The sequence below is a fragment of the Eurosta solidaginis genome, chromosome 2, assembly GCF_040869045.1.
Source record: "Eurosta solidaginis isolate ZX-2024a chromosome 2, ASM4086904v1, whole genome shotgun sequence".
In the NCBI taxonomy this organism is placed as follows: Eukaryota; Metazoa; Arthropoda; class Insecta; order Diptera; family Tephritidae; genus Eurosta; species Eurosta solidaginis.
In genome coordinates this window covers 174935986-174947044 of record NC_090320.1, presented here as the reverse complement: position 1 = coordinate 174947044, position 11059 = coordinate 174935986, and the positions used below count along the sequence as shown (strand labels likewise).

General features: G+C 36.2%; 1 protein-coding gene across 2 annotated transcripts; it reads left to right on the top strand.

Annotated features, from left to right (window-relative positions):
• The first annotated feature begins 5326 nt into the window (after nt 1-5326).
• On the top strand, nt 5327-10792 carry LOC137240339 (WD repeat domain phosphoinositide-interacting protein 1-like). 2 transcript variants are annotated; one of them, XM_067766447.1, is made up of 4 exons: nt 5327-5462; nt 5665-5743; nt 8830-9195; nt 9255-10792. In XM_067766447.1, the coding sequence occupies exons 3-4, from the start codon at nt 8847-8849 to the stop codon at nt 9503-9505; spliced, it is 600 nt and encodes a 199-aa protein (XP_067622548.1). In that variant the 5' UTR covers nt 5327-5462; nt 5665-5743; nt 8830-8846; the 3' UTR covers nt 9506-10792. The 2 variants fall into 2 exon arrangements, with proteins under 2 accessions (XP_067622548.1, XP_067622549.1); XM_067766448.1 differs by lacking the exons at nt 5327-5462; nt 5665-5743 and adding an exon at nt 7636-8695.
• Nucleotides 10793-11059: the final 267 nt, after the last annotated feature.

The following is an 11059-nucleotide window of genomic DNA, read 5'->3' as shown; positions in this document are numbered from 1 at the left end:
ATCGCTCCATCGTTGGTTGGGTGAACCACTAGCACCAAGCGCTGCATAATTCTCAATGCAGCCCCATATTTTGAGACGGTTCTCTTAAGCTCCCTATATCGTTGTTCCCGTTCTAACTTTAAATCTTTGACCAGGATAATATGCCGCTCCTTTACCGAGCGCTCTTATCATCGCTATCCGCGTCAGAATCATCGCTGATAGCGATTTCCTCTTCCCCGGCTTGCGACGCCATTGCCTTTTCCTTTGCATACTTACTTTCTCTTGAAGTTCATCTTTGTCCTACGAACACCTGCCCACTAGGCCGGATCAGCGGTCTAATGTTAAAAACGAGGATAAAAACCGTCCGCCAAAACAGCGCCCCTTGCTGTGGTAAGGCTATCATTACTTCCCGAGGCGGACCGGTATCTGGAAGGCTTTTTCAAATACAGCCGAATATATCCCCTGGCTGCAAATCGTTCAATAGGCACGGTCCGCATAACACCCCGGATTAGAGGGTTGGCAGTTCTTGGTCTCCGACATCCCGCCACCCTCCTATGAAGCGAGACGTCGTAAATGCAGGCCCTAAACCGCTCAGTCCCATAATGGGGCGCTATGGAGTTCGGTTAAGCCCTCATACCAATGACAAAGTGCCTGCTATAGTAAGGGCCTGTTTGTTTTGTAATAAAAGTTTATCATGTTGTTAGCTTTATTTTAGTAATAGTGACTTCATATCATCGCGACTGTGTGAGTGTTCTTCGTCACACACTTTTAAAGAGCTTTAGCAGAAATAAGCATTTTCGTTTTTCATTAATTTCTTTTGAACAACTCAAAATTTGTGTTTTCCACCTTCGGATTATTAAGCCAAGTCTTTTAGGACACGTATTAGCAGTCGACCCCTGTTATAGACTTTTTTATATTTATATTTTATATTTGTATTTATTTAATCTTGAAATTGTTACATTTCTTACAGACTAATTACAAATATAGGCAAATACCAACTAACTTAACTGGTCATTAAGTAGCATTTTAAACCTATTTTCACAAAAGGAGAAATCCAAAACTGAAGATTTCGGAAGCAAATTAAACTCTTTGAGAGCTCTGACAACAGGAGCATTGGCAGCATAATTAGTCCTCACCAGCCCCACATAAAATGTGGCAAGATTCCTTAAACAAATATTAGGAATAACAAAGAAAATACGTTCAAGCAAAAAGGGGCAGTCCACCACACCAGATATCAAATTAAAAATGAAAGTTAGAGATAAGAAGGTTCTCCTACAATTTAGTGTCTTAAGACCGATAAGCAAACATCTAGACTCATAAGCGGGAACCGGAAGTTCAAAATGAAGGGGTCGCAGAGCATACTTAATAAAGGTTTTCTGAACTCTCTCCAATCGACTAATATGACAGCAATAATACGGACCCTAAATAAAAGCAGCATATTCTAGTTTCGAGCGTACCAGTGAAGTAAAGAGTGTCTTTAAAGTATACGGATCGGAGAAATCTGAAGTGAAACGTCTGATAAAAGCCAGCATAGAGTACGACTTAGCTATAGTATAGTTAAGATGGCTATGAAAAGTAAACTTGGAATCAAAGACCACCCCAAGATCAGTGATTTTAGAAACAATTTCTAGTTGTGAACCACCAATAAAATATGAAGTAGGGATAAGAGTACGGGACTTGGAATAGGAGACATGGGAGCATTTTTTAATATTTAAGGGAAGCATATTTTTCTGACACCAAGCTACAACATTGTCAAGATCACTCTGAAGTTTCGTCGAGTCAGAGGAACACGTTATTTTGCTAAAAATCTTCATATCATCAGCATACAAGAGAAATTTAGAATATTTAAAACAAGTAGTAATATCATTGATGAACATCACAAAAAGAATCGGACCCAATATACTTCCCTGAGGAACCCCAGAGGAGGCAATAAAAGAATACGAGGACACCCCATCCACTACAACCTCACATGATCTATTAGAAAGATACGATGTAATCCAATTTGAAAAATTTGAATGAAAACCAAAACTTTGTAACTTTGATAACAAAATACGATGGTTAACTTTATCAAACGCTTTCGAAAAATCAGTATACACTGTGTCAACTTGGGCGCGGTTACTAAAGGCTTCAATGCAGTATTCGGAGAAAACTGCTAAATTAGAAGTGGTTGATCTCCCAGACATGAATCCATGCTGATCAACAGAGATGAGACAATGAATGGAGAAAAGTATTTTATTTTTCACTATGCATTCAAAAAGTTTTGAGATAGTGGAAATTTTAGAAATAGGGCGATAATTGGAAATATCATTTTTATTGCCAGATTTAAAAACTGGCGTGATAAAGGAGATTTTCCATGTATCAATGAAGACACCTTGCTCAAGGGATTTATTGAAAAGCAGCCAGATCGGGTAGGCGAGAGCTGCGCAGTTTTTAAAAAGGTGAGACGACAACCCATCGACATCAGTCTGTGACGACATTTTGATTTGACGAATCCCAAGTTCAATATCATCTAACGAGAGTTCAAGAGCCCCAAAGTTTAGTGAAAACCCACTAGCATCCAAGGCACTAAAAAAACCACCACTACTCAAGACAGGGTCAGCCTCGAAATTCGTGCTGAAAAAATCTGCAAAAAGATTTGCAGCATCTAAAGCCGAATCCGCTTGTGTATCTTTGTAAAATACAGCAGAGGGAATACTAGAACACGATCTCTTTGACTTCACATAACGCCAAAAAGCCTTCGGATTCACTTTAATATCGTCTTCAAATTTACTTATATAATTCCGCTTCAAAACTTTGCCCAAAGACTTAAATTCTTTCAAATATTTTAAATACAATCCCTTGGAAGTAGGATACCTAGATTTTTTAAATTTTTTGAAAAACTTGTTTCGCAAATTCTTCAGTTTTTTCAACTCTTTTGTGAACCAAGGAAATTTGTAAACCTTTTTTCTTACACTCGGAATATGCTCACAACAAATGCAATTTAAATTATTCTTAAAAATATTAAAACAACCGGTAACTTCAACCTCAGCAAATAGCGAATCCCAATCAATAGACTCCATTGCCGCATTAACAGCATCAACATCGTAATTTTTAAAACAAAACTTGGAAAGTGAATCTTCTACGTAAGAATTAAACTCATAAAATTCCAAATGAAGAACAAGCGGTACATGATGGGGACCAGGAGTGGACAAAGGGTCTAGACATTCCTGGAGGCAAAAATTCATATTATCACTTAAAAATATGAGATCTAATATTCTATTAAGACTGTTATTAAAACTGTTAATCTGACTAAGGTCACATCTTGAGAAGCCGTCAATCAAATAGGTTTCAGCAAACGCATTTGAAGACATAGGAAGAAGCCCCCGACTATTATCAAAAGTAGACCATTCTAGATTACTGAGGTTGAAGTCGCCAAAAACGCAAACATTTTCATGACTAGATGCTAAGGCTAAAATATTATCAACATGCTCTTTATAAAGTAAATCGCTACTAGTAGGCGGTACATAAGAAACACAAATTAAAAGTTTAGAAACTCCATGTACAGAAGCGCAAAGCATATCTAAAAGAGAATCAGCATTCGGCAATGGCACCAGAGTCGCTCGATATTTTCGCAATTAAAACGCCTCCTCCTCTAGACAGACCAGTTTTTAATGCATCGCGATCTTTTCGAAAAACGCAAAATAAATTTTCATCGAAAAATTCACCATCCATAAAAGTGTCATTTAGCCAGGTCTCGACAATAACAAAGATGTCAAAATCCAAGTTTGAACTCATCGTATATAGTGAGTCAGACTTGGTTCTTAGGCCTGATACGTTTTGAAAATAAATTTCAATTCTTTGTAAGAATGAATATTAGCTACATCCCGCGTCGAGGTTTGCATAGAAATGTTTAAACGGTTCCTTGTACCATCTGACCCAACCGATTGCCATTGGACATCGGTTGGACCTCGTCGTTTTTTGAACGAAAATTAAAAGGATGCACGGCAATGTTTGAAGGCCATAAGTCAGGCACCAATAGCTTAGGTAGTACACTTTCCTCAACACCCAATTTAAAATTAATATAACGCAGAGAATTGGGATCCACGCCAATCTTCACCAACGGAAAACAAACAATGGAGTTAACATCAATGCCAGTATGTTGAGAAATATGAAGTTTTATTTTATCGGATGTGACCGAGGCAGAGAAAGGCGAAATATGCAATCACTTCCTTTTAGAAACAGCACTTAAGTCATCATTAATGCCCGACCCAACAACTAAAGTGGCGCTAGCAAGCGCGAATTAATTTTATTACCACAATTGGGAGAGGGTCTAATGTTATCATTAGCATTGGCAGCATTATTGTTGCTTACAGCATTATTCGGAATTGAACTAGTACCTGTGGTACCTGCATCAGCATTATCATTACTGGGACTGGGTTTAATGTTAACATTAGCAATGCCAGCATTATTGTTGCTTTCAGCACTATCCGGCAATAAACTAGTACCTGTGGTACCTGCATCAGCATTATCAAAAATTTTTGAATATAAAGATATTGCATGCGCGAACTTCGGTGGAAAGCAGCGGAGCGTAACAAAATTCTAGTAGGCCACTTTCACCACACCAAAAACTTTAACACAATTTTTAACATAATTTAAGCACAGAAATACACTGATTGGAGTTTTAGTGAGTAAAAGTTAAAATTCTGAACACATTATTTATTTATTTATTTATTAGCTGAATAAAAAGTGTACAAATAATTATTAAATAACAAATACAGACAGTGGTAGTTTAACAAATTCTGCTGTGGTAAGTGGTGAATGTGACCCACTAGAATTTTGTGAAGCTTGCCTCACACAATTTTTCGTCTATGCAATGTCTCTATATTATATCGTTTCTGGCATTATCATTGTTAGAAGCGCTTACTTTGTTATGTTGAGTTTTATTTCTTCGTTTGAATTTTTTTTTATTTTGCACTGTCTTCCATTCGTTTTGATTACCAACAACTGCAGGAGACGAAGTAGACGAAGAAGATTGCAAAGCAACGGCGTTAGAAATTGGCGTCAAAAATTTTTGAATATAAAGATATTGCATGCGCGAACTTCGGTGGAAAGCAGCGGAGCGTAACAAAATTCTAGTAGGTCACTTTCACCACACCAAAAACTTCCCTGCAAAAATCGTGTGACCAAAAACGCACACAGCCACACGAATTTTTGACAGGGGTGACGATTTGGAATGAAAAATTCTCCAAATGAAATAGCATGTTGACAACTTTAGCTTTGCCACAATGTATCGTGCTCTCTCGCACCTACTATATTCATAGAGATGGTGAAATATGTCAGCTGCGCACGATAAAAAGTCTGCGCAGCCGCCATTTTTATTGACAAGTAAATTTTGAGCAGAGACAGGCCTGGGTCTATTTGTATTTAATTTAATAATTATAAAACTAAGAAAATACCAAATAGGTGTTAATAAAAACTTGCAAAATCAGGATCTTAATACCTTGGTAAGTGCGTGGAAAACTTTTCCCATATCGCTACACATTCATTCATTCATTTTTTTGTTTAGCCATTTTCTGGGAAATATAACATCATTTCATTACTGATGCAGCGAAATTTGCTGCATTAAATATGTTATATTGCTTTATATAATTTATATTAAATATATTGCTTTAATATAATGAGTTAATACAAAACTATTATTTACAGGATATCGACAATTTAACCCCATTATCGCCAGAGGTAATTTCGCGTCAGGCAACAATCCATATTGGTACGATTGGACACGGTAAGTCCACTGTAGTAAAAGCTATTTCCAGAGTTCCAAGGAAAAGCCATTTATTATGAGGCAACTGACAACTATTCTGTCGTAGGATTTCTTTTAAAACTATTTGTATTAATACAAAATTATTATTTACAGGATATTGTAAAAATTGAAGAATCTGTTCATTGCTCCGAAACGTTGGTAATTCTATATAGCATGACACTCTTAATACACCGCCAAAAGTATCGAGAGGTGTGTCAAAAGACGCGTTTTGGCGTCAGATTCAGCAACCCGAAAACGGAAAACGAAAATTTTTAATCGTTCAAAAGATATTAACGAAAAACCGCTGTTTTGCGTTGACCGCTGTTTTGCGTTGACGGCCTTCGGTCGAGCGTATAAAAAATTACCGCGGCCGGTCCACCAATATGGTGGTATCAAAATTAAATCCGTGCAAAATTTTCATTGTGCGCAAACATTTTTTCAGTGCACAACAACATTACAACAACCACATGAATATTGCCAACTTCAACTGCAAAAGTGTCCGGGCAAAGATACTATTTTTCTTTTCCGTCCTGCGATTATTGTCGGAGTCAATATGCGTCTTTTGATACCTCTCCCGATATTTTTGGACGCGTATTAGCAATCGACTTCTGTTCTAGACTTTTACCATGACTTCCTACGCTACGATCAAAATCGTTTAGAGAGTTGATGATATTAACGATCTACACTTCATGAAGACTCTGCACTTTTCTTTTTTAACACTTCCATAACGCCAGCGAAATTAGCCGCCTTCTTTTTTGTTGATTTCGGAGTTGTATTTTGATTTCTAACACGCATTTGTGTTTGTGCCACATCGTCGCTAAAATCAAAGTGGTTTTTCGCTGCCGGTCTAAAGGGAAATATAAACAAGTAGATCACTTATTAATAATTTAATTTTAGTGTACTCGTACTCTGTTTCCGCATTAGCTGGTGTTGTAGTTTCAACTTTGGCCGTTGTGTCAGTTGGTTCCGTAACTAATGGATGGCATCCCGGAAATTACCAAAGCAATTCCGGCATTGTGCCTTTCTCCAACATAGCATAATATGTTCCAATTCTTCTGCATCAGGTATACAGAATATTTCAGCATTCGTTTCGAAGTTCTCCGAAGTATTTGTGTCTGTCCGTGTTTCACCCATTTTATTTTGTTATATTTTTTTGCGGATTTGCTCGTATACGTATAAATACAGCTGATTGGTTAGCATGTAAATACAAAATTAATAACAGCTGCTAAATTCTTGGATGCCACTCGTCCTGCTAGACCAAAGTCACCAAATTAGCACGAACTACCCAACAAGAACTCTTTCGGATTGTAGTGCAGTTTATGGTACTCATCGACATTTGAGCCACAAGAGTGAGGTATCAAGAGACGCCGACATATTTACGCATAGATTAGATACCGAAAACGAGTTATTTTTTTTTACCCTTTATCCTCGAAAAAATTGATTGACCACCTGGTAAATTTTGTTTCAGCGCATTTACGTTATTTCTTTTTCATATTCGGTACAATGGTAGTAGTGCAGTTTACGGTACCCACCCTAAAGTTGGGCCAAGATTTTCGAGTGATGTATCAAAAGACGCGTATTAATCTCGAGAACAATAATCCGAAGGCGGAAAAGAAAAATTATATCTCTGTCGGGAGATATTTGCAGTTGAAGTTGGCGATTTTAATGTGGTTGTTGTTGTGTTTATACCCACAAAAAAATTGTGCATCACCGTGGCGGTAGCTACGGTTATACCATACACCCGGACTTGGCATGGCGTAGCCCAGGGTTTTTTTTTATAAGCGCGGCCGAAGACCGCCAACGCAGAAAGGTGTTCTGCGCAAAAATACTATGGATCCGCCCCCGGACAGAGATAAAATTATTCTTTTCCGCCATCGGATTATTGTTCTCGAGATTAATACGCGTCTTTTGACACCTCTCTCGATATTTTTGGTAGCGTATTAGCAGTCGACCCCTCAACTAGACTATTACCAAATTTTTATTTTCCGCCTTCGGATTATTAATACTGATGTCAAGACGCGTCGTTTGACACCTCTCTTGATATTTTTGGTAGCGTATTAGCAGTCGACCCCTCAACTAGACTACTACCGTCGACCCCTCAACTAGACTTTTACACAAATAATATTCATGTTTTTAAAGCTGAATTGCATAAAAACTTTACTGTTTGGCCGCTAGAACAAGTTGCCAAAAGGCGTCCATAATAATCGAATGCCATATCATGGATAACATCCTTATGACCAGCTGATATTAATTCTACTTCAAACATTTCGCAAACTGTAATTGGAAAACAATCAGAGCGCACTATTTACCAGTATAAATAAAGAATAAAATAGTTGCTCTGGAAACGGATTCTGTCAAACGTAGCAAGAATAAAACAAAGGGTGTTACAAAAGTCGTAACGTGATTGTTGCGTTACTACGGGCATACGGGCATCGTAGTATATACCCAGCCAGCATTTTTTGAAAATTTTGATCAAAAAATATTCAAATATCATACCCCAGGATGATTAAAAACGTTCAAATTTAAAAGCATTTTCTGTTCCAAAATTAACGTATCGTCGGGAGAAAAATGTACCATAAATATGATTATTCTTGAATAATCATTTATGATTCATATTTCGAAACTCTTTTTGTTCATATCTGATATCATTTTATTTTATTCGGTAATGCATATACATATCTTTGGCAAGGAGATATTTATTTTAATAACGTGTTTTGCAGAAATTTTTAAGTTACAGGGCCGGATAAAGTTTGAGAACGATTTCCCAAAATACGTAATCCAAAGTCACAATAGATGTAAACAGAGGCGTTACCTACAAAAAAAATAGTAAAACGTAAAACACACAGAACTGCGAAAACCGCATCAGCCATCACAAAACCTACGAGGTGTCTATCGCTAATCCAAATTTAAAGTTATCTGCTGCAAAAATCTATGGTATTTATCATTCACTCACCAGGACAAAGCCGCTGAGACTTTGCTGTACTTTAACATACAATACTTTACCCCTTTTTAGCACAACTATTATTTTTGATTTTATTAAATTTTATAAATTGTTTCTTCCTCTACAGTTCAATTTCCGTATTGGATGGTAAAGATGACTTTCGCATATTCTCCATCAATAACTGTGACAAGGTATATTATCTTGGTCGAGCGTTTCTTCAATAGCTCTCTAGTGGTGATGGTGACAGCAGGGGAACCCAACTGCTTACAAATGCTACACTTCAAAAAGAATCAAAATATCTGCCATTGCGTCTACGGCTCAAATATACGAATGAATCGAACGCGCCTAACAGATAGTTTACATATTCATGATATACGAGACTTGAAAATGTTACATCAAATCGAAAATATTGCACCAAACGAACTGGGTCTGAATACTGAAACAGTAAACATATTCAAAATCGATAAGAAGGCTGTGATGATGGCATTAGATGGTGAGTTATTGAATAACATACGAAAACCCTTTTAACCCATCTATTTATTTGCATTACAGCTTTAGCTTTACAAGTAGCAAAAATTACTGCCGCCAGGCAATTGGAAAAAGCAGAGAAGCATTCATCACACTGTACGGATGATGCAAAGTTAGAAACTGCTGCTGTTACTGCTGCCACCGACACAACGGTCATCTCTACTTCGCTGAGCAGTGGCTGTTCCGACAAACTATCAAAGACAGTATCATCATATCTTTTGCCAACACAGGTCAGCGATGTGCTTACGCAGGACCGTGCCTTCGCTACTTTATGATGAATGTCAATTCCCACCAATGGCTATTGCGGCGCGCGATTGACCAACAAGATGCCGGCGCAGTATAGATAAAGAACGTTTGACTGCCGCAGCGAGAGCTTAAACAATTTTTGTTTGAACATAAAAAAGGATTATGCATTTTTTTACTGGTTTAGTGTAGGCTGTTGCGGCGACGTTTGAAGTGAGAAATTTATTAAAATTTTAATTTGATAGTAAGTTTAAACCAAAAAGCGCTTAAGCTTTGCAAACATTTAATTATTATGAATATAATATAATGTAATATAACAATATTTTGCTATGTACAGTGCTGGCCACTTAGACGACGCTGCAACAATATAGCTCAAAGCAATTAATTTTTTTTTTATGTTGTTATTAAAGTACTTATTTCTTTTTTATATCAACCAATTAAGCGAGTTTATGTTATTATTAAAGTACTTCTTTTTTATATGAACTGGATTAATTTAAGTTACAATTTCATGTACATATATAATAAAGTATGTCGTGGTACGATTGCTGTTGGAATTAGATTTGAAACCAATCAATACTTCTGCTAAGGGTTGCAGAATTATTGCTGGAATGATTAGATTTAGAACAATAATAAGTCTGACTCAATTACTAGTCCTACATTTTTAAATTCATATTTTACTTTACTTTATTACTTTCAAATTCAATTACGACAGCAATCGGATTCCACGACACCTTTGAATATTCTTGATCTGAAAAAAAAAAGAGTTAATCTAATCTGAATTTCTAATTAGCTTTAAGCTGTAGATTTAAATTGATTCAAATAATTTGAGTTTTTTCCAAAGCTTAAAATTATTTTCTGTTGGCTTGGAAAAGATTTCAATTGGAAAACGAAAACCAATTAAGCGAGTTTATTTATTATTAAAATACTTACTTTTCTTTATATGAACTGTATTAATTTAAGTTACAATTTCATGTGCATATATAATAAGGAATGTCGTGATACGATTGCTGTCGGAATTAAATTTGAAACCAATCAATACTCCTGCTAAGGGTTGCAGAATTATTGCTTGATTGATTAGATTTAGAACAATAATTAGTCTGACTCAATTAATAGTCTTACATTTTTAAGTTCTTCAATTACGACAGCAATCGGATTCCACGACACCTTTGAATATTCTTGATCTGAATTTCTACTAAGCTTTAAGTTGTAGATTATTCAAATAATTGGAGTTTTTTCCAAATCTTAATATTAGTTTTTTGCACGCTTAGAAGAGATTTCAATTGGAAAACAAAAACCAATTAAGCGAGTTTATTTATTATTAAAGTTCTTCTCTTTTATATGAACTGTATTAATATAAGTTCCAATTTCATGTACATATGTATATAATAATATTGAAAATAATAAATATTGAAAATTCAATTTTTTTGGTTCATATTTTATTCATATGGCTGCTCCAGGTAAAGTAAATCTGCAGGTAAAATTCACGTTATATGGTGGTTATATAAATGGTAAAACCGCAGTAAAATTGATTGTCAAATGACTCGAAAATGTAGAGTGAAATGACGGAAAAATGACCGCCATTTGAC

What these genes read in the sequence shown, in the direction of transcription:
- LOC137240339 (XM_067766447.1), top strand. Translation starts at nt 8,847, where the DNA reads ATGGTAAAGATGACTTTCGCATATTCTCCATCAATAACTGTGACAAGG. An exon ending in TGTGATGATGGCATTAGATG is followed by an intron (nt 9,196 to 9,254) that starts GTGAGTTATTGA and finishes TTTGCATTACAG; the next exon opens with CTTTAGCTTTACAAGTAGCA.